This window comes from Platichthys flesus, chromosome 15 (assembly GCF_949316205.1).
Source record: "Platichthys flesus chromosome 15, fPlaFle2.1, whole genome shotgun sequence".
Taxonomy (NCBI): Eukaryota; Metazoa; Chordata; class Actinopteri; order Pleuronectiformes; family Pleuronectidae; genus Platichthys; species Platichthys flesus.
The window spans coordinates 13872879-13897358 of record NC_084959.1 but is presented as its reverse complement, the minus strand read 5'-3'; the positions used below and the strand labels follow the sequence as shown (position 1 = coordinate 13897358).

At 41.5% G+C, this 24480-nt stretch overlaps 1 protein-coding gene across 1 annotated transcript in view; it reads left to right on the top strand.

Annotated features, from left to right (window-relative positions):
* The window catches only part of gabra3 (gamma-aminobutyric acid type A receptor subunit alpha3), an 86149-nt gene that overhangs the window by 22446 nt on the left and 39223 nt on the right, over positions 1 to 24480 (top strand). Inside the window, exons 2-3 of the mRNA XM_062406134.1 lie at positions 4514 to 4620; positions 23225 to 23346. Of these exons, the coding sequence (XP_062262118.1) occupies positions 4535 to 4620; positions 23225 to 23346 (208 nt within the window). The 5' untranslated portion in view covers positions 4514 to 4534. The remainder of the gene's footprint in view (positions 1 to 4513; positions 4621 to 23224; positions 23347 to 24480) is intronic.

Genomic DNA, 24480 nt, shown 5'->3' with positions numbered 1-24480 from the left:
TACTCCCCCAACATCTGCTCCGCGGAAGCCGTACATGGCTGCTCACTGCTCTGTGTGTCTTGCACCAGACGGGTTAAAAGCAGAGGTTAAATTTCCCTACCTGCATGAGTGTGCATGTGTTTGGGACTAATAAATGTATCTTAATCTTAACCTGAGGGCAAAAAAGAAGAATCAAAGTATTTTTAAAGATTTGCTCATACGGGACATTCAGCGTCTAAAAAATGACACAATAATGATCCCCATCTAAGTGGAAATTGCTAATATCGGAGGCAATCTATCCGGAAATTAGTAAGGCAATTTGCAGACAGACACTATAATAAGAGGAAATGATACCTCCATCTCCAGAGGGCATCCTGCAGTTTGTAATAGGAAATACAGTCTTCAGATAATGAATAACAATTCAGAATTAATGCCAGCCAGTTTACAAAATGTAGAGAAAGAGTTATATTCGCAAACACTGATGCCTAATATGACACGGGGTTCCCACTACACTCATTTCGCAATAGCACGCGAAATGAGTGTAGTGCTAAATGCTGCTAAATTATTGCCACAGTTGCTTCAGGATTAGGGCAGACACACATTATAGGCCCGGGATCTTCGTTCTGCGTCGTATTACCCTGTGGCCTGTTCTCCCTCCACACTCCCCTGCTGACCTGCTCTCACTTAACACACTAACGATAAACACCAACACTGATCAGAAGTTATGAGGACCCTTATATTACTTGTTCTGTTTACTTTTGGTTCGGTTTAATTTGATTCGCTCCACAGTTTATGAGACACTTATTTACACAAGACTCGAATATTTTGTGCGCACGCAGTTCTTCTGCCACACACAACAACAAGAAGCAGACACTCAAGACGTCAGGGTTAGAGTGACCGGTGCAATCTGGATTCATGATGAGACCCCATCGATTACTAAGTAAATAAATGTGATTGTCACGGCGTTGGTGAAGCGATGCCCCCCTGATCCAGCAACATAAATATTAGTACAGGTTCTTATAAAGATCAGCTCTACTTGTGAGTCATTAGAAAGAGCAGAGGAGCAGAATCACTTGTTGACCAGCGCAGAGTAATGCGCCTCAAGGCGGTGGCGCAGCCAATGGGGGCCAGGTGGAGCCCCCCTGATAGAGTGAAGGCTATAATCTAAGTTATTCCCTTTGAGGCTGCCCCTGAAATCCTGGAAGAAACACTGAAATTTGCAAAAAGAAAAACAAGCTGTTGGAACTGCACTTTGTTTATTTTTCCCAGTTTTTATTGAGCCTTGCAAGATTGGTTAAATTTAACACAGTCTGGAACTTGGCCTGCCCTTGAGCATGAGACATCTGGTCGTAGGGAGATTTTGCTATAAATGTGGCCACTTTTTGAGAGGGTGTTGGATGAATACATGTAGAGCAACTTGGGTATTCTCGATTGCTGGTTGAGATATCCAGGTCAGGTTACCTAGCCGGAAAATGTTTACTTGTGGGACCATCAATAGTCTGTTCCATGTTACAATAGCAACCCGCTGTAGTTATTGTCAGTCACAGACAGTAGACGGATGGATGGATCTTTTATTTACGGCCAGATGGACTCAAGTCAAAGGTCAACAGAGATGACTGTAAACATCTGTGCGTCAATTACACCTTGGGGCTCTTGGGTTTACAATGCTAAATAACAATACATATTGACTCATGTCATGTACCCTGTTAGTGTTAGTGTACATATTAAGTGAAGTCAATGCCTCTTGATCTCAACCTGGAGGCTAGCTGCAGAATAGATCATAAACTATAAACTTTTGGCACATTTCATTTCACTGGGAGGAAGTGGTCAACATAGTTCAGCCATTTTGGCATTGCAGATTTTTTTTGTTAGATTTGACGCCTACGCAGAAAGCAAGGCTTGTACCTTTAATCATGTTATTCATTTAAACTACGTTTTTACCTTTTGTTGCTCCCCACAAGAATCTAAAATGCAAATCACACAAAACTCTGCACGTAACAAAGAATGGTCTGCTAAGTCAGAAGTCTTTGGCTCGCACTACTCGCTGCCAGGATCAAGACTTATGTTCTTCATTTAACTCGGTGTTGAGCTACAATCAATATTAAGATGGCTTTTGCACAGTGTTTTCATCTCGGAGCCTTCACTCCTGTGCCGTACGTGAATAGTCACAGGCTGGGGCGCTATTACTGCAGCTTTTATATGCCAACATTAGGCTGAAGTGCATCTTTATGTCCGTTCATTTGTTTACTCCTCTAGCGATGATCTGCGTTCTGCAGGAACACTGGGAGCACATTGTTTCACCCAAGGAGAGTGTTTGATCTTGTCTGTGTATGGCAAACCAGGGGTGAGACTCACAAAAGCACAATGAAAGCCTTTCAAGAGCGACACAGCTGCTACACACGTGTGTATGCTCGAGTGGCCACGTAAGTGCCGTCCCCCAGTCCTTTGCAGATATTTGGCTTCCTCTCCTTCTTCTTGCTGTGTTTTCTTTATTTTCTTTACTCTTCTTTTTTTTTCAGGCAACATATAATAGCAACGATCCAATTTCTGCGTGCATGTATTTTTTATAGAGGTCATTTAGTCTTTCTGTAATCTGCCAGACTGCAACCTCCTCATAATAATTATCAATAATTACAGTGTAAGAAATATGCAACATCCAGAGAGTGACAATATGGAGGAGGGGATCTACATGTGAACAGCTGCATAATGTTTGTTTCAGAGCGTTATATTTATTCACTTGGTTTTGGTTTGGGGATATTTAGATGGGTTGTTGAATATTTAATGTATTCAGTTTGTGTAGCACTACGGACATTGCTTATCCTCATGCCTGTGAGGATTATAGTTATAGGTATAGATAAGTATTCGGGCTGATATGAAAAAAACATAATTATGACGCTGGCTGGGCTTCACAGTAAAAAAACAACAACAACGAACCCGTCTAGAACTGCCTTGAAACAAACCACTGAAAACAGGAAATCAGTGAAGGGTTTGTGATGTAACCACAAATCTTAATAATAAAAATTGATTTCATCACCAAATAACACATCGGAGATAAACTAAGGAACTGCATTGCATTAAGCAAATATTCCACCCAGTCTTATTTCTGAATCAAGAGCTGATGATTGGACAGACCTCATTTCTAAATTTCAGATTTAACAAAAGCAGATATAGAAGATCATTAAAGAAATCTCATTCATCAGTATATTAGAAGTCAGAAGTGAGACAGCAGCACTGTGGGGACTCACTAAGGCTTAATCCCCGTCCAGCACATTCATAATGAAACTGAAAATGAATCCGGTCAGATGTCTTGCTTAATGTCGGAAAAGTTGTTTGACTATCGCAAATAAAACGATATCAATGAGATTTGAAACCAGACCTGTTAACCAGACTGGTTTAGGACCAGCAGCTGGAGACTCAGATAAACACAGAGCACCGGGAAAAAAACATTATAAGCAAAGCTAATTACTGTCAGAAAATGATGCAGGTCGACTGCTCAGGGAGACAACAGCTGTGTTTGTGGCTGCTCTATCCATAAGCTCTGGTTTTCCATATGAGGTGGTATGGGTTTATGCGCAAAGTGATACATATGAATGAAGCCCTGAGTGCCTCTAGTTACTGTGGAGGTGCTGAGATGGAGTCTGTGTTCCAGCATCGTGACTGAATTAAATATATGTTAGTCATAATATTAAGAGATGCCTGCATCAGAAATGCCTAAGAAACAGCTGTAAAGGAAGGGTCAGGCATCAGCAATCTCATAAAACACTATTTATTGTTTTATACTGTTACTGAATGGTTTAACACTCTTAAGATATTTTATCTTTAAAAACTGTGGCAGCACTTTAACAGCTTCTTAAAGAAACCTATAGTTGTATGTTGTTACGTTCATATATTTTTGTTGTTTTTCAGTTATAACTGTGAGACTAATTAATACAAGTTATATCATATTTGTTTTTCAAAGGGTTTAACCTGAACCAGAACAAACAATGATAGCAGTCATGAATGCATACAGGGTTTGCTGTGTAAAGATGTTAAATTACATTATATAATTGTCTTTTTTTTAAATGCACTGGTATTGCATCAGCACTCTGATACGCAAAGTCCAGGTATCTGAATCGATATCTAACGCCTCAAATATAAACAGAAGCAATCAACATGTAACTAACAATAGTCATGTATAAGATAAGTAATCAATAATTATTGTGCTTTAACTACTTGTGTGATTGTGATGAGAACGATAAAACCTCTATGCACATCCAAGTCTTGCCTCTGGCAAAAAACTAATAGGACCTTCATAAAACAACTCTCTTTTTATGAGAACCACATTTAAGTTTTACAAATAGATCTAAACCAAAGAAACAATCAAAGACATGAACCAGACAAAGCAGGTTTGAATTTGAAATGAACAATTAGAAATAAAGTATATGCAATGTGTCGGTCATTTGACGTCCATCACCTCGTTGATTATATGTCACTTAAAACATATCGAGATCAATGGAGTCAAGCCACTGACTAGCTGTTGCTCTTATTTCCACAGGAGTCTCCTGTTTATACGGCTATGGCTGCTGCACTTTGGAAGATCAAATCTCTGGACCTGGGCTTGTGGATCTGTCTCCTGCTCCTCAACCTCCTTCCTCACGCCAGGTACCTCCACACACTGCGTCTCTCCACCTCTGCTGGATGTTTACCACCTTCCCTCCCGTTTCATTCCCTCATCCCCGCCTCTGCTGTTGATGTTCTCTTGATGTGTTTTGTATTATACACCTTCATTAATCAGGCTCACTGCTGCGGCAGACACTGCGATCAAACCATTAGAAGCGAGAGTTCATCTATATTGCAAGGAGAGGAAAAGCACGACTTGTTTTTGTTATTGCACGGTGAGAAGGTCCCAGCTGCGACTGTCAGTCTGTCGAAAGGAATAACCACACCTCGAAAAATGGTTGTGGTCAATAAAATAAACAAAAATAAACTGCAGGATTGCAAGGGAAATCTTTATCATTGACCTGAGAAAGAAAGAACAATCTCAAGGACTTCCTGGACAGCACTGTGGCTTCACATTTTTCAGATATTTTGGACAGGGATTAAAATAGAGCCCATGTCACCTTGTCCTACATAAGGTCTGGAAAAAAACAGCATCACGGCAAAATAAAGTGAACATATCCACCAATCTTATCTGCACCAGTCTCAATTTCACTGACTGGTGAATTCATTTGCATTGTGCAGCACACCACAGCCACGATTCTCCATTCACAGCATTTTTAACTCCCGCGTCCTGGGCACATTCTTTCCAGTCGATGTGTTAAAGTCAGCAAAAAGAAGAAGCTCCAGCTCGTACAGGTCGTTCGAACCACACCGCTCGTGAGTTCAAATGAAGAGATCGTGCAGGTTGCCGTGTTAGCATTGTTGATAAGGTAAGGTGTTGTGGCAGGGAGATGCAGCGGTGTGGAAAATCATTTTAGGATTTTTGCACGCAAAAGGGAACCAGGCAGAAAGCAGACCGGTATAACAGGGATTAGCCCAGTTTGCTTTGTCATGGTGCCACTTGGCTCTCTGTGCTTATTAGGAGCACACAGCGCTTGTAATTACATATATTAAATAGGAATGTGGAGCCAGGGGAAGGTGCAGGCCAAACCTGGCAAGAGCTTATGAAATAATTTTTTTGTGATGTAAAGTCTGTGCCTTACTCTTTGTTCTTTTTCACTAATGACCATAGAAGTTCAACTGAACCATTGAGCTGCTGTTTGACAGCTTCATCCACATCAATATATCTAGAATATCATCGGTGCGGGGCTGGTTTTGATAGTTTGGGATCAAATCCTTAGTTCCATGGAAAGGAAATGGTAAGGCTACAGTGGCCCATGCACAAAGTCAGTAAAGACATCATTGTCCCAGTTTGGTGACTTCACTGAGCCTTGACCTTAAACCCTTCGAACACCTTAGGGATGATATCAGCTCATACATATAACTTTGAATGATCTGCTGCAATTATACAATGTACATTAAATGTAGATAGTTTATAATTGTAAGCAAATATTGCAAAAATAAGTGTTGGCCCTGGGAGCAGAGCCCTGCAGTCACATTCCCCAAGGTTTTGTGGGAAAATTTCCCAGAAGAGAAGGGTTTATTGTCGTAGTTTTTGGTTCACAAGGCAAGACCTGTGCTTCGGGAGAGGAGGGCGCAGCGACCTTGCAATTTGACCACCACATTCTCATCAGTTCATCCTTGAGTCCAAGGGAACATTTGTACATTTGACTGTTCTTGATATATCATGTTAACAAGAATGGGATGGACTGACAACTCCAAAATAAAAGGTACCAGTTTGCCATAATAGCAACAAAGATATGATAAAATTCTGTCGTCAAGCTGACTCATTGCAGACTCAGATTTAGATTAACTCAGCGTAGAGGCCATACTTTCTATAATCTACAGATAATATGTAACCACAGGAAATATAAAACATGCTAATTCAACATGAACAACATCATAAGTGGCAAACCACACTGCCCAAACTCTTACTGCTACCTTGTCAAATAAAACTAAGTTATTTAATATATTCAGTGTTGAAACGTGACCTTGGTTTTATTATTCAACATGACTCCATAAAGAAGATTGACGATTGAATTATTGGCATCAGCGCTCTGGCTGTTAATGAAAGAAAAAATGGAAAATCAATAGATGTGATGAGAGCAGCAGTTAATAATAGAAATGTATGAAGTCTTGACATATCCAGGAACGAGAAACTGTCACCGCGCTCTTTTCAGAGGCGCTCAATTCATTATGCATGGGCCTTACACATCAAGTGACAAGGATTTTCGCAAACGTTAATCTTTCTGCTTAAACATGATGTTGTGCACATATGCAATCCTTGCACAGCAGGCTTTACTTAGCACTTTGTACTCAGTTGAACTTGTGCTGCTGTAAATCAGGCTTGACGTTGGTTCGTTTGAGGAAAACATTTGTGTTTGCTGCGCCTGAATAAATTCAAAAAACAAAGATGAAATTTGCATCCGAAGGTGACAGGCCATCACAAAATACAAGTTGCTGAAGTTTGGAAATTAGAACATAGCGTGCACAAGCTGCCAGAACATCGAAATATCAGCGGCGCCGCTTCTCTCTGAGACTTGCTCCCTCCCCGATGCCGGCTGATGCTATCAGCCACCTCTATATCGGCTTTACTCCAGGTGAGGATGGAGATTTTTCTAATGGATTCAGGTGTAACAGACAAATCCTCTATATAGGGGTCTGTCATTCTGCACGTCACCACATTTTCTCATTCCTCGCACACTGGGAGACGAGGCACGATTAAGCTATTATTCCCTAAGAATCCATGTATTACATGTAAATGAGGAGAAAGTGTTTATCTTCACTTAGTGAACGTCTTTCATTCCATCAGCTCGCCTTCCTCCCAGCTTCCACTACTCCACTCGACACTTAGCAAGCTCGGACAGTCAGGCCATCTTGTTGTCTATTGTGTTTGTAATCTTTTGCCAGGCTGCCGGCTGACGTGGCACATAATCAATAGCTATAAGCATGAGAGTGCTATATGTTCACTTTGCCAATGGATTGGCTCTGAAGTTGCCCAGCCTCTACTCGCCTTCTCGCCCCGTCTCGCATGAATTATTCACAGCGTGGCAGAGAGGGCATCACTTTGAGATGTGACCCGGTCAACAGATAACATTCCGTTTCTGTTGCGTTGTCAAGGTTAATGTGTCACAGGTCCTGACAAGGGTAATGTATTCTTGGCTGAGCCACTTTGCTGATTGAATGAGCAAGCAAATTGTTTCCTCTTGGAATGGAGAGAAAGGAAAGTCAAAGGTCCACTGGGCGTGACGAATGTTAAATTATCAGTCAATATATGCCTTCTGCTTTTAATTGTTTGAAATGAATTGGCCAGTCAGGTGTTTTACTCACCAGGTTAACTGGTGAGAGTTACAGTGCAGCAAAACCATCATCTATCTACCAATTCCTGAAATCTATCTGTTTGAGGTTCACATATCCCAAGAACCACTCATCAGCTTCACACTTGACATGGGTATTGTCAAGTGTCAAGGCCCAAGGCAGTGCACTATCAAATCCAATTGGTAGAATTAGAATGAACAGCTCTTCTTTGCAGCTTCAGGGTTCTGTGGGCTGAGTCCTGTCTTTACTTACCACGGCTCAATTACTGCAGGTCACATTTAGTTTGAGAAAGAAAGCTGTAATCAGCATCAGGCAAACAGCCCATTCCAAACAGGCAGGTATAGAACAGGCGCTGAACCAGTATCTGCAATTGGGCAAATAATCTGTTGAACCTGTCTGGTTCCCTGTATCTCTATTATAACTCATGGCTGACTTTTTAATCCTTTTCATTGATCTGTTTTCTAAAGTTTTTGTCAAATCCTGTATATATTGACTGGTATGTCTGATAAGAAACCACCCCACAGCGGGATTTCATAAAGAAAGTGCAGACTTTATGTCAACAAATGGGGAGATGTTGCTCAGTGGTGCCATGTGAATCCAGCGTCCATCCACCTACTGAAATTCTTTAAACATTTCATCGAGGTGTGCTCTAATTAGTTTTGAATTTCAGTCAATTTCCTATTGATATAGAAAGGCTTTGGCCAATGATCTTCAAAGTTACCATTAGTTGACATCCCCAGCAGGCGTGAATCAGACTGAAACAGGAAGGGATTTCCCAGGAGGTGTTCACACAGCTGTAAACTGAACGCAGACCACTCAGCTCTGGAAATTCTCCAATACTAAGTTGATGTCTCCTAGAATGAACCCTTACTCCATGAAACGATTAAATCAAAGTGTGTTTTCTGTTGTTTTAAGATAGCTCAAGTTGTATCTCTGTGTTTTTTTTGTTGGTTATTTCTTGTTTTTCCTCCGGGAAACGGCTCTGATTCACTTCGCATTGAGCATTGTCTCTGAAACACAATCATTTCAGTACATCCCATATTCTTTGCCACCAGCAACATCCACCCCCGACTCCCTCTCTGGAGAAGAATCCGAGTCTGAAGCAAAGCTGTGGATAAACACGCCGCTCAATACAGATTAAAATCCCTAAACCTACAGTAGCTGCGCCTTTGAATGTGTTGCACAAACTGACTCAGAGTCTTGTAAACAGGGGTTTTCCAGAGAAAATGTGAAAGTCCAATGACACAAAAGAAATGAATGTACTTTTCTTTCTGATTTACAGCAACACTTGGCCTCTAAATTGTTATTTCATTGAGTGACACGGATAAAACTATCATGGAAGTATAAACCAACAGTTGCCGAAAACATAAAGTCACTAAAGATGTGCATTAATAAGGAATTCAATATCACACAAACCAGCTGTAATGCATATTTTAACAACCAAAAGAAATGTGTCAGACTTCTTTGGCAGTTTATCAAACAGCATTTTTGGGGGCAACAGGCAATTTAATCATTCCTACAGGGCAGCTGGTTACGATTCTCCAGCCTGTGCTTTCAGAAACCAAGTGTTTGCAGAGTCGAGATAGTCGCTTCTTTTTGAGACTCCTAAATCACAGCTCAGCAGCTGTTGATCTACTGACTGAATATCCACTTATTATATCGATGCGGCTAGAATGGTAATGACGGTAAGTGATGAGTAATTACCCTTTGATGACTCCATTAGTTCTTGTTGTTGTGCTGCTCGTCCTCCCCACTTACAACTCACCAATGTTTGGTTTGGGGCTCAAGTATTAATGCAGCTTGTGCTCACAGCAGCTCAAGAGGGAAACATGGGAACTCAGTGTCGAATGAGATGATTGCACACTGAGCAGGAGGCTAAAGTAGGCCTGATGAAGTAGTATTGAGACCCAGCCAGACTTCACCATATTGCCCCTGAAGTACGAGCGAACACAAGTCAAAAGCAACACGTCAGTAGTTGTTGGGAGTTTCGAGCCATAGGCAAAAGTCCAGATTGTGTAGTCTGGAATAATCTAAATGAGTCAGATGGTGTCTCAGACTGACATTGCACCCAGCATTCTGTCTTTGGTTTAGACAAAGGTGTTTTTGACAGATGGTCGGACTTAAACATAAAATCCAACCATCTGCCAAAAAGACATTTGTGCTTTTTGCTATAACTCTGATAAAACATTAAAAAAAAACTAGAATAGCACTTAGTAGAGCGTGTACCTCTGCCAAGGCCCAACAGTCCCTTTACAATTCAATCAAGCTGCAGCAAATTTCACACACTAATAGATATAAGTTCCCTAAATGTTCCTGACTCTTTGGTTTTTCATGATCCATGACTTTCCCCCTAGGAAAACTCAGACAATGGTCTCGCAATGTTAAAGAAACTAATGCTTTCTTCCCTGACCCATTTCGCGTCCTTCCACCAAGTGTAATGGAAAACCAATCTGTTGTTTTTGTGTTATCTACAACGAACAAATCAATAAGCAAACGGACAGGAGTGAAAACATATCCTCCTTCATGGAGATAACCAGAGAACAAGAAGGGTTGTTTAACTTCCATATCACTTTGTCAGTTGTAGAAGACAATTACTTGTCAACCTTTATGTCTAATACCTAGTAGACAGAAAGACTATATAAAATGATTTGTATTGTTGTTCATTGTGTGTTAAACAAGAGCAAACAGTATTAATTAAAACATACACCGCGATATATTTGAAATATAATTAAATGTTCTTAAAAAATAATAGTTCCATTTTTTCAGAGCACCAGCAGAGTCTAGACCCTCAAGGTATTTATTTGTTGTCCCGGTAACATGAAAAATGACTGCACTATATCCCACAAAAGAAAACAATTAACGCGTCCGAATTGGTCGCATAGCGCTTATCTTCATTGAACTAGTTTTTCTTTCAAGGGACGCTTGGCGACATGAAAGAAAGTCAATTATGCTTTAACTTTCCAAACATAAACTCTAGACAGTTTTGCTGCCTTGTCAGGTTAACCAGTGGCAGTAACCTTTATTGACGGTGATTACCATAATGGTGCAACACGAGCGGGGAAACATTAATTATGAGCGTTTGGGATGGTTGGTAGTTTTAACTCGTCGACCAAGGACAAAAGATTGTGCAACAGACATGCAGTATGGGAACTTGAGTCCTTCTTGTCCCGGCTCTGGCCGTCGTCCAATAATTAGCTATGTGTGATGACTTCTAGTCTAGTATTGATTTCTTTTAAAATTACTCACACCTTTATAAGTTGTCAAGCTACAGAGTTTTATCTCCATACAGGCGCAGGGTATCCACTTAGGTCATTTGTGTTGATATACACTTAACTCTAAAGTATTGATTGTGATATTGAAGCTGTCCGATAGGAAGTCATTTATCTTTCTAATAAAGAAGAATGCAAATGAGTGGCTAATAGATGCCAACAGTGCTGCTGGTAGACGACACTGTGATAGCAGCCGACTCCTTCACAGTTTATGTTCTCTCTGTTGCTGTACCACCTCCTCACAAGGGGAGGTGTGATGTTCGCCACCGCGTTGTCATATAGCGATAACATTCTAGCCCATAAGCTTCTGACGGCATCACAGGTGTGTGGGATCGCTAATATGCCAATTTATCCTGGTTTACAGTCCACTGGGCCCATTAACAAATCCCCTTGCCTCATTAATCCAGCTCTGCCACCTGCAACTTTCAGATGTGACATGAAGAATGTTTCCTTCCATTAATGCCTGTATTAAGTATTTATACATGGCCGAGATAGAAAAGTTAATGTGTAGGGATAAAAGCAAAATAGAACAAAGTGCAGAAGAAACAGACTTAATCATGTCCTTTGAAACTTCTGCGACAAAACATTATGGCCAATAACAACATCGGATGTGTGTGGAGGTGGCAGGTTTCCACTCGGATGTATCCAACCCCTAATATTTGTGTAACTCAGATTGATCGGAAAATAGATCCGGTTGCATCTTCTTTTCTTTCCCACTTTTCTGGAAAAGAGGATGTAAACTGATGATGTTCTCATTATTTCTCGCGTCAGAAACATCTTCAAAGTCATAGTTTTTCTGTCCTAGGGACTGAAGTTCACCATCATGCAAACATGAATGTTTATACCATGATGTCTGCAGGTTTCAGCTTTAACAATCCAATTATTTGGAAAATAGTTTAACCACTAATTTCATCAAATTCAAAAGATAATTTCTCGACACATTTGCCAAAATTCCAGTTCCTTTTGAGAGGTTTCACTGCTGTTCTTTGTGCCATGTGATATTCAACTCCAAGGCAAATTAAGATGTTTCGGGATAAAGAGCTTTCATTTTTTTTTGACATGTTACAGATCAATTAAATAATTGGTTATTTGATATTATTTGATCGATACTGACATCGATATTTCACTCCACATTTGTGTGGTGTTTTCTTATATGTTGTAATGATCATACTTTCAGTTTCTTCGGTGGTGGGGCTGCAGCTGTGTGGCTCTGCGACTCGAAGGTCATCTGAATGTCCTGAATGTCGCAGTGTGGTTGTGCTGCACAGCCCGCTGTGACTGACATAGGTTGCTGCACACGTGCGGTCACTGCAGTTGTAACGACACCTTACAATGAATGATGAAACATTTCAGGAAAACAGTAAATGTCCCCTTGAAACACTGAACATGTACGTTTTGTTACACTGACGACGACCCCTTTATTCTAAATCATGACCGCATACCTGTAATATGTACGAGTAGAATTAGTACCATACACCAACAAAACAAAGGAAAGAGAGAAATGAAAGTGAAAGGAGCAGATCAGTCATAGACGAGGAGAGAGCACATGTGCTAGCGGGATGGAAACCGATGAACGGGATAACACCGCTTGTCAAGGATGCGATTAATGAGAAACAGGAGCTTGAGTATTTTTAGCATTTGTGCCACCGAGGACCAAACACTGACATACGTTGCCCGGACAGATGGGGTTACATATGTTAGCTGTAGGACCTGCAATGCACTGCTGTATGTCCCCTTTACCTGTGGCTTCCGCATCACTAAATCAGGAATATATATAAGCTCTATAAAGAAGATACACACCAGCGCTCACTGGTCTGCAATTACATGGAGCGTTGAGCGGACTGTAACGACTAGAATTATGTGTCAGCATGTAACAATAAACTGATTCATTGGGTTCTGTTTGTCTCTCCTCCTCCAGATGAAATAACTCTGTATTTCTGGAATTTTCTATCTGATATTGCATTTTTGTAAGGGATCAAGATCATCAGCTCTTGATTTGTTTTTAAACTGCTTTTCCTGAGGCTCTATAGGAAATGATTTGCCATTTGAACTCGTCTGCTAGTCCTGCCATCTACTGGAAAAAATAACCACATTTTGAAAGAGTCAGCTTTTAAAGTTATAAACGATCTCTTCACTGCTGCTGATGCTGGAGATTGGGTTTCTGTAATTCCTCCCAGTGCTGTTTGCGACGCTGTGGCTTTATTCTCGAAAGTAGGTGGGTGTCACAACCGTTCAAATATTGATCTTTATTTAAGATGATTTCCTGTTGCTGTAACGAGGGCGTTGTTCAATCGAGCATATTTCATTTGTGGCATTCAAAGTAACACACCTACTTTATGCCTTGTAGATGTCTTTATTACACCTCTATTTTTGTCACTGTTACATTTTTATTAAACAGATGTGGCAAATATACAATTTCTTATTCTACAATTTAAATGCTGACCCTGAAATTATTGATAAATCTAATGCCAGGGAAACTGGACATAGCCAACGTAGCTGTCACCATGTTCTGAAGCAGTTTTTCATTTTGCGTGAACCTAAACCTCTCGGAGGACAGATAAGGATTGTGTGTGCGGCCTGAATAGACGCTGGAGAGACAGTTCTCTGCCCTCCCTGGGACCTTGGTTGTCATGGCAGTGGATTAAAGCTAGTTAAAGATCAAGGACAACAAGTCGGAGGAAAATTCGAAAAAATCCAAGATCAAGTCAGGCAGAGGCTTTCACAGCGATGGATTGGGGAGTTTAGACTGTGTGGGAGCAGTAGACAGGATGTGTGCGCGCTGAATGCAAAGAGGAGACGAGGAGACGGTGGACCAGACCTGTTCGACTAAAGTCAGGAACAAATGATTCCGTACAGTTAAAAACGATTCTGCATTTGAGTAGATTTATCTCACTGTAAACACACTTTTCTGTAACAAATACAAACTTCAGAGCAGAGATGACACTGCTACAAACAATTATTGAGTCATCTTCCACAAAGACAGCCTCCTTTTTCTGAACACCATCAACTGCTGGGTATAGAACAGCAGTATTGGGCTGTTTGTTAGTGGTACCAGCTGGAATTTAACATGTTTTCCAATTGACTTTTACTGTCCTCTTTTTGTTTCACTGTCTGAACAGACCGTGGTTGTTAAACACAAGTTTCCAACGCTTTGCTTTCCAATGGTGATCAATGGGCCAAGGAGTCCCTCAAATTGGCTTCCACCCCTTGCTTTAAATGGAAGTGTTAAACAGATGCTGGGGAACAAGGGCTGGCCGTCTCTGTCATTACTGTTGAACTTCTTTTGAAAAACCTTTTCCCTGAGTTTTAGTGTCCTCTGCACTGAGCAAGACTCTTTGGAAATCTCTCGGCAATGTATGAGATTTAGTTCAAGTCAACACAGAGGGTTAAAGTCAGCGCTCTGAAGAGAGCTTCCCTCAGGACACATAGGCTAACTTGGCATACAGTGCAAACACACATTACAAAGTGTGTCCAGAGGACGTGTTACAGGCATTTTCTGAAAATGTCCCCAAGGTTCCTGCCTAACAAAGTGTTCCACGCACAGCCAACTGGGAAAAAGGCCTCCAGGGGCGACCCAAAACAAGCAGCCCAGCTGGTATGAGGACCTGGGGGCCCCACAGGAGAAGCTGGGGGAAGTTTGTAGGAGAAATGCATTGATCATTGAGTGGGCAGTGTATGTCAACAGCTCTACAGCGGATGTAGAGTGAAGAGTGTATCGATGGGAGATTTAATAAAACCGAGAGTCTAAAAGCCACGTTTAAATGCAGGGCTGGACCCGATTGCAAATATACAAAAACAATGGCTAGCAAATTTAACTCTGGACCAAAACTCCTGTAACTAAGCGCAAGATCCGACAAAGGAGACAGGGGCGCAGAGGAGACTAAATACATAAGGGAGGTAGGGATACTCTATATTGCAGGTGTAAGGGAAATGTAACATGTGGTATACTTTGATTGATCAATATTGAATCTCTAACAAATGTCACTTTGATGTTGCTATTTCCTGTTGAACTGAATGAGTGTTAGCCTGATTACTCCAGACACAGTAATCTAATTAGTCCAGACACAGTAATCTAATTAGCCCGGACACAGTGTGAGAGTAATTTACTATTCAGGCAAATGGTTGATGTGAGGAAGTCCTTTGATGTCTACAACTGTGAGCAAACGTATCCTTGAGAATTCAGGATGTTGCTCGACCAACTGATATTATAATGATTTTCTCACCCATGCTGATTCACCTAACAAAGACCTTACAGCACGGGGGATTCACTCCAGGGGTCTTAGAGCAGGGGACACGTTATCGGTCACCTACTTCCTTTATATCAAAGAGGCTGATCAATGAGTTTGTTCCTCTCTAGGAGGAGCTTGAAGATGTTTGAAGTGCTGCTTTTCCCGTGTCATCAACTGTTTAACACCCCCCTCCTGAATGGGTGGGTTAGCCAAATGTATAAATACCAACCACTGTCTTCCTATCTGGGTGCATATGACAAACTCAACTCTGTTGTATGTACCATGCTCGAGCATTAAATGTGTGACAATACTGTAAGAGAATTGTGTCTCGTTTCCTCCTTGCTAAAGGTGGGATTGTAGAAATTGCCACGACACAGGGCAGACAATAACAACAACAACAGGATCATATAAACTAGACAAACTAACAACTAAAAAACAGGTCTATGGACTGCCTCTGTCCAAAAATAAATCAAAAGTCCACAAAGTCCTAATAAATCCTTAACCAAGAGCAGAACGTGATACAAAAGCCATTGTGCATGTCTCTGTACAGTGAGTTCCTAGGTTCAGAAGTATTTTGAGATATTGTAGCCGGGGTCAAATACTCACACTTGTTAATTCACCATGTTAGTTAAGCATGTGAGTATACCAGATGGAAAGCTAAATTTATTACAATACAGCCTGGAGGGGGTTAATGCCATGTGGGTAACTTTCATGGCTATGCATCCAGAAGTTGCATTGAGGTTGAAAAAAACAATATGGAGGCACAACAGGTACATTTATGGAAACACCAGAAACATTAGGATCCACCTCTGGGACCATGAATATCTGCATGCTAATCCATTCAGTAGTTGCAGAGAAGTTCCATTCCGGGGGAAATTATGGATCGACCAATCCCTCCTGCTTCACTGCTTGCATGGCTGAGAAATACATGTTTGCATTATGACAGTTTGTTGCAGTAAGGATACGTTTAAAACCCTTTTACAATTTTTTTTTTAATATATACCATTCTAGGGCTGCCCTTTAAAAGCTGAAACCAAAGTGGATAAAAGAAGTAACATGACAAATGTTGTCCTCGATGAACGACCGCAGATACAGCAGCTCTCCCTGGAGTCAGCCTCAGCCACTGTATGTCAGCTGATAATACATTCCACCCTTCAGCTTCTCTTGTACATATTATCTGCTCAAAACAGGCAAGTGAAAGAAAGGCAGCAACCCGAGACAAACCCTATATTTCAAGCAAACAAGGCCTCCATTGGTAACAGACAATATGCTGCATAATGTGCTGCTGCATAACATTATTAGTTTATTGTTGGTCGACATGAGGCAATGTGAGTGGGAGGATCTGGCAGGGAAGATTAGTTATGTTCTGAAGGTTAACTCATGCATCAATTCAAGTTTGGAATTGACTATTTATTGCATAATCAAGAATGTGCTAATTAGACGTCCTCCTCCCCCACGCCTTTTCCGCACATTGAAGGATTTAGTTGACAGGAGGATGGAATTAAATATTGGTTGCCACATACCATACACAATAAATAAAACAGTGCCTCCATAACTGCAGCGAGGAAACAAAATCACCCGCTTCCAATATATCCTTTCCACAAGGCTCACTAATCCCCTCCATTCGATTTCGGTCGCCTCCAGCACTCAGCAACAAGATAATTCAGTGAGTGCGTTGGGGCACTTTAAGCAGTGGAAGGATATCAGGATTGGTATCAGTCATCCGTGGCACGCCCGTCACTCCATAGGGGGCGACGCACTCTCGGAGAGAGGGATGGCGTCGTTGGATGAAGATGTTGAGGCATATTTCCTGAGGTGCTCACTCTGAATGCAGGATGCATGAGCAGCAACAACAGCTGCTGCCAATTTTTTATAGATGAAAAGCGGTTGGTATGACAGTGACAGAGGCACAGACAAAGAGGCTGTTTTGTTTTAATCCTCTTCCACAATATCCACCTTTCTCTGTCATTGACATCATAGGACTTCGCCCATGTAGCGCAGCACTCCTTTAAGGTTGTCATACTGAGGATGGATGGAGCAGAACTAGAGATGTTGTCTGTTTTTATCTTGAGCATTTACAAGGTAGTCCACCAGGACTGGGTGCTTGCATGTATTCTACAGTTCAAAGCAGCACTTTGCCAGATGTCTTGTGGGTCCAACCCTGCGTTTTCGTGCCAGAGCGCTCCAAACTGCCGCATCTGTAGGGACGCTGGACGGCCCTCATTCAAATTCATGAGCTGGCTGATGATTTCCCATCATCATCAGTTTCGACCTCATGATGTACTAGTTGGTGCGACTTAAAAGTCCAGCCAAGAAAAACTTCACAAACATTTTTACAATCTGACCTTTCTGACTCCTCCATCTATCAAAGGAAACTGCCTGATCCCATTAGCATACACTCACAAAGCCAGATCCCTCACTGTCCTTTGTCTCGTTCCAACATTCTCCTTTTAATGGGAAGACATCAGATTAAGGAAGTAAAAACACCTCATGGGACCTTTTCAATGACTGTAGCTACACTGAAGGAGAACAGTTGCCAAACATTCAGATCTTACAGTCAAGTTTTCTTCTGGCCTCTCCTGCGCCTCCTCTGAGCTCTTTTCTTGTCTTTGGTTGATAATGAAATGCACGCCCTGCCACGTGCGCAAAGCCGACTTGCAAAAATAGTTTCTCATTCTTTCAAATATTCAACATCCAGCAGCTGTAGGATGAAATAACTGACCTCGCGAGTCAAATCAGTCACCGAGCGAAACGTCTCGGTGAACTGCGACTTGGACAATTACCTCCGTCAGCATCTTCTGCTCGTACTGCCACCCCAGCAGCTCTCATTACTGCTCACTTCCCTGCAGGGTTCACCCCCACTCGCTCCACGCCTCCTGTCTGGCAGCGGGCCCCCGTGTGCCCTGAGAGACCACTGCTACATCTCTTCCCTGGTCAAAGCCTGTAATCCCTCACCTGTCAAGCTGGTTCAGTGCACTAACCTTGGATCCGCGCCAGACCACTCGCTCGACTCTCGCCCGTTCCACTAACTCAGCGAGTTCGGCCCACACGTGCTCTCTCCCACCAGCTCGCAAGTGTTGGACCACACAATGTCTTGCCAGAGAGGATACAGGGCCACCTGTGACCGTGAATAAACACCATCACAGTCTAAATTGTTTCAAGTAAACCCGAGTTAAACAGTTCAACAATATACAGGGAACTTTTTATTGTTTGCATGCAGGACGTTATGTATGGAGCTTTTTATAAAGAGTCTGTGTTGCAGAGTGAAGTTAGAAAACTTAGGGTTCATCCTACCAGGTTTATCAGTGATGCTGATGAGATGACCAACTCAAAATGTGTTCCACATGCAGACAGACAGACATTTGTGGAATCAGGAGGTCGATGTAAACTACTGCGCACCAATAAATGCTACATATTTACATATCGGAACATTATATTTTTCGTTTCTTCTCCCCCATTGAGCTTCGAGGGAGGAAAAAGAAAAAGCAACTACGCTTAATTGCAACCATGGACCCCTGCAAATTCCATGCCTATACAAAATGGGACTGAGCAATAATTATGGACATGATTTCTACGGAGCATAGCCAATTAAGAAACTTTTTTTTACAGGGTTACATTTTAATGCAGTCTGTCTCTTCTGAGAGAGACTGCGCTACAATAAAAGTTCAAAGCCTGTTTGCAGACACAGTATAAAGTTGTTTAATTGTCCGTGTGCTCCAAGATATATAATCCCTGACTTTATATGTCTCTATGTTCTATCTAATTAAATCTCAGCACTGTTGGAGCGCTTAATGTGCCCCTGCTTTATACTGCGATGGATACCCCTACTAACATAGTACCTTTCAAATGTTATGATAATGGCTCCATATGAACTCATCAACATACATGCTGCATGGACATGAATCATAGAACAGTATTTTTATCTAAAGACATTCAGAGTGTTCAGCTGAATGATAAATAACAGATTTAATAGCATTTAACATGCCAACAAAAATCCATTGTAGCTTTTCGTTCCAGTCCAACCAGCCTCAGGTGAACATTGTGCAGCACTCACTGCTCCATTAAGTCTCTGTTGGATGCAGCAGTGGTTTTCTTGTCACAAATAGTGAGGCATGACTTCTGAATCTTGCTACTTTTGGAAAATGTCACACTTGTCAGTTTCCGTTACCGTGTGCTCTCCCTGCAAATGGGGTTGCGTTGTCGCAAATCGAACACGGCCGCTGTGCAGCCACCGTAAATGACGATCGCAACGGTTGACTGCAAATGTCGGGCGATACAACATAACTGCCGGCTACTCACTTGAAAATGATATCTTAAATTCTTGTACATGCTGACTGTTTTTCACGACATGGACAATACGACACCATCTTCTCCAACGACGTGTCCTTCTCCCCCTGCCTCCATTTTCACATGCTTGGAAACGTGTGTTGCTGGTCCCTCCCCTTCCCCCATAAATCCAGAATGGTGACTTTTTGACAGTGTAGAGTGCACCATCCAAGTGCCTGTCATCATACCTGTCAGTGTCAACACACTAGTGCACTCAAAAGGGCAATTTTGGGTATGGAGGTACACACATTTAGACACAGCAACTTTACTAAAGGAGCTTTTTTTCCAGCTGACATTTTGTCTCATCATATCAGCACAAGTTACAGCCATAATTAATGACATTGTTGATTAACCTTCATTTACACTAATTGTCTTGGTGAAATCCCAGTGATCCGCCATGCACAATAACACAACCTCGGCGGGGAATTAGTTACACCAATGCCTAAATGTCAGCTGTAAAAACAGTCTGTGGTTGTCTCGTCTGAACAGGTGCACCAAAACTATTACCTCACTTATCAGTTTGATTTAAATGAACAAAAAAGAATAACTTCCGATGAATTTTGGGGCCTTCCCACATTCTCATTAGTATTAAAATAAGTCACAGTGACTATGATTTAATCACAAACTATGGAATTCATACATTGTTTATGTGCAAAATCTGTGACCAGTATAAATAGTCTATACAGGCAGGTTGCCAAAATTAGCATCTATCCATCTATCTATCAATCCATCCATCTTCCTACTTATTCCAGAAATGTCTCAACAAGAGCTGTTCATCTTATCGGCTTCACACTCTGCATGTGTATTATACAGGGCTGAATGGAGTATACCGCTTTGTAGCAGCAGCTGCTGAGACTCATCAATGAATGTGATGCAGTTGATAACGACAACAGAGCATTAGTGACAACAGCAACGACAAGGGATTCCTCATTTCTGGGTTCTGCTTATTGGGTCAGGCTGCACCGAGCTTTGGATAAACAGTTGAGCAGCTCTTTGTGCAGAAGGGGTGGTGATGCTTCAGGGTCCTACAGCAGATCTTGACTGGCTCTTACTTGCTGCAGGTCACATCTACAGTTTCAGAAAGAAAACCGCAACGAGCATGACCAAAGTGCAACCAAACTGTATGTTATGCCTGTCTCAATATCCCTGTATTAAGACTTGTTATGAATATATTATTACACAAGACTAATAAAATAAAATAAAGCGGCTGGAATGATTATGTAACTTGTATTTCTCGAAAAATCATATACCAAAGGAAATCTCCCATCGCTTAGTCCCCATCGGTGAATCTAAACAGCTGGCTGATCTAGGAAGAGGATTGTGTGGGTGTTTGTGGGTGTTTGTGTGTGTGTTTGTGTGTGTGTGTGTGTGTGTGTGTTTGTTTGTGTGTGTGTGTCTGCATGACAGAGTATGAGTGCTTTGGTGAAACACGCAGATGGGACACACCACACAAGTACTTTGTTTTTCTGAAGTGGATATTTGAGTGAGGAGAACGTTATCTTAGGGACCAAAGGTTTCTCATTAAATTTTGAATTTCCACTGGGACAAGCAGAGAAGCTTTTTTGTTTGATATATGATTCATGGTAAGCGAGATATTACCTTTCGCAGTCAAACTAGTCCCGGCCATCTCCCAAAGCTTTTTGTATTCCGTGTTTTTTGTGTCTGAGCCGCCTCGGACATGCACGCCTGTCACCTTTTGATAAGGGGCCTGATTGAAAAGCCAGGAATGTGTATTGCATTCAAATATTCAGCATATTCTAACCCGTTTTTTTGGTTCAGCTTAATTATACAGTGAGGTGCCCAGTTGACAACCAGAATATATCAAACTGTGACCCATTCAATAAGGGTAAAAGGCTCAGGCTCAGTGGACTGCACAGTGGAGATACTGAGCTTTCAGTGTCAGGCATCATCTGGCTAATAATTAGAATGTTCCTCTTAGCATTGTTATCGGCACGGTTTCATCCTGGTTTGTTTTTCATCACCCACGTCACCTTGGTAACAGGCAAGAGCAATTTAACAGGACAGCAAACCATCGCCGAACTGATCTGCATTTTTAATGATTGTGATTTTCCTGTGGCTTCTTCACAATAAATGTTTTTCACCTGATGGATGCTTCATACTTTATATTTCATAATGTAGATTATGGATGTATAGTTTATTGTCTTCATTTTCCAAGAAATCCTGTTCATTTTCCCTCTTTCTTTTGGGTAGGGGGGGTTTCAGAAATCATTATGCATTTTACCGTAAACAACATGAGCCATTTAGGAGGTGATCTGTGGAACATGAGGGAGCCCTGATGCCTAATTGTTATTTATTTATAGCTCACACTTAATAGCCACTTAGCGAGATTGGAATCATTTGCCCAAACGTCTCAAAATTAGGATGTGCATATTTTGCATTCATTGAAAGTGACCTTTACCTAATGAATGTTTTAATGAAAGGGGTCGTGGCTCCGATGGACTCTTTATGTTGAGTTGTAATTAAAGGAGCGATTAAGCCACAGAAAGCCATTCTAGCAAAGCAATATATTATAGTTTAAAGAAAATGTAAGTTTCCCTTCAAGCCCTTAATTTCTTTAAGCCCTGTCCCCCTACCAGTGTAACGCCGTGGATATGAGAGTACATGCACTTGGAGTGGTTGTTGTTGGGGGTTACTCGGATATTGCAGGTCGCTCCTCATGGGGATTCTAGTTTAATCAAAGACGGTGCTGATTAACTCATCAGTGCTCCACCTAGAGTGTAGTGGCCTTTTCTTCTCCCCTACAATATTGTTCTGCAGGGGATTGTGGGCCAAGTAAATTAATAACCAGTGGCTGATAGCATGTGATGTATCCTCTCGCAAAACGCTGCAGAGTGTTTAATATTTGGGAAATAATTCATTAGCAGTTTTCTTTCTTTCTTTCTTTCTTTGTTGTTTTTTTGGGGTTAAAATATTCTGATTCCAGCCTGTTAAGACAAATATAACAAAGCAAACACAACCAGACAGTTGTTATACAAATATTGACTAATCCCCAAGGCTGACAAATGATATCAGATTTTCCCTTGGAGAGAAATATTAATCAGACAGGAGAAATCCGAACAAATTTCTTATTAGAAAAACATCAAAATAGAATCATATTTAATGTGTTATGTACTTTACTTAGATTATATTCAAAATAACTTGTCATTTAGTTATTTAAATAGAAGTCCTTCCTTGGATCACGTTTAATATTTAAAACAAAGTGTTCTCACAACATGTATTTTTACTGAAAGCTGTTATACAGTGTGCAATGTTTTAATTCATGAATTATTGATGTATCCATCTGTGCGATGGAGTGTCACAACACATAAAGCCCATAAAACTGTGTATTAACTGTGAGAATATAGATTGCGTTAAGCACCAAACACCAGGCTTTCACACCACTGTACACTGAAGGCATGTTGATCTCAGTGCTTCACTAATGGAGCAATGTATCAACGCTTTTATTACACAGAGTGTGTTTTCATGCTTTTGAATCCATCTTCCTCTCTGCATTTCTTCCTCCAGGGCAGTCGTCGGACACAGAGAGCCGCTGCCTGATGATAGCAAAGACAATATCACCATATTCACCCGGATCCTAGACAGGCTACTGGATGGATACGACAACAGGCTACGTCCAGGGCTGGGAGGTAAGCAACCGTATACGTTCGATAAATCAGAGAGTTCTGCAGAGAGGAAGGTTTCAGGCTGCTTCACTGAGCCTCTGTTTTATGACGCAGATACCAGGGGTAAAAATTCAAATCAGCACGTACATCCTCTTTTCTCTTTATAGAGATGTTGTTATTATGTTTGAAGTCAGTTTAAATGTTTTATTTTATAGTGGTGACATAAGCCAAAGCAAATATTTCATTCAGGTGCAAGCAGCTTGTTTAGTATTGATCTTCTTCAGGTTTTTATTCACCACGCGGATCACTACACATATAAATTAATGATCATTTATTCAAAAAGCTGCTTTGGTAAAACAGACTTGTTTATGTAAAAGATGATTCACTAGATCAGTGTGTGACTTACACTTCCTAAAGATGCCATAATGCCCAATTTCCATTGCAAATAAACACCCGCAGATCCACTTGGAAGCCACTGAAAATGTGTGCCTAGTCATCGCTCTACTGGGCTAAAAGGGGGGGGGGGGCTTGAAGCGCAATTCATGCTTCTGCGTTGACGCTACACCGTAGTCAACGTCGAGGCAACACAGACCGCAAGAGCTGTGATTGGTTCGCTCAGTAGTATCGCATGTCTGGCAGACTGGCCGCCATTTTTTGAATTGAGTTCTTTTGAAAAAAATTGCTCCTAACATCTATCAGCTCCAACTCCAACAATAATCCACTTGGTTCCACTCGCCATTGATCTGAAGTAAACAAGAGACACCAGACAATTTGTAAAAATCAACGGAGCAGAAACTGGAAGACACGCAACAGCAGCACAGGAACTCTACTGCCACTAGCATTTCGCCGGTGTAACTGCAGCGCGACTCACAGACATTGGCGCACAACTATGAATGCCCTGTGTGTCCCGGCGTAGCTTCAACCCAGAAGTATGAATTGGGCTTTAGTTGTATTAAAACATTGCTACATTATACTTCCAGTTTATGTCTCCCCCGACCCCCCCCCCCCCCCCCACACCTCCCCCCAGCATTACGGGAACTGCAATAACAAAACATTCTGATTTTTGTTTGACAAAGAATAAAAACCCCCAGATCAACTGCAAGGTTTGAGAAGAAGTTTTACAGTACACCCATTGACATTCATGCTGTAATGTAGTGT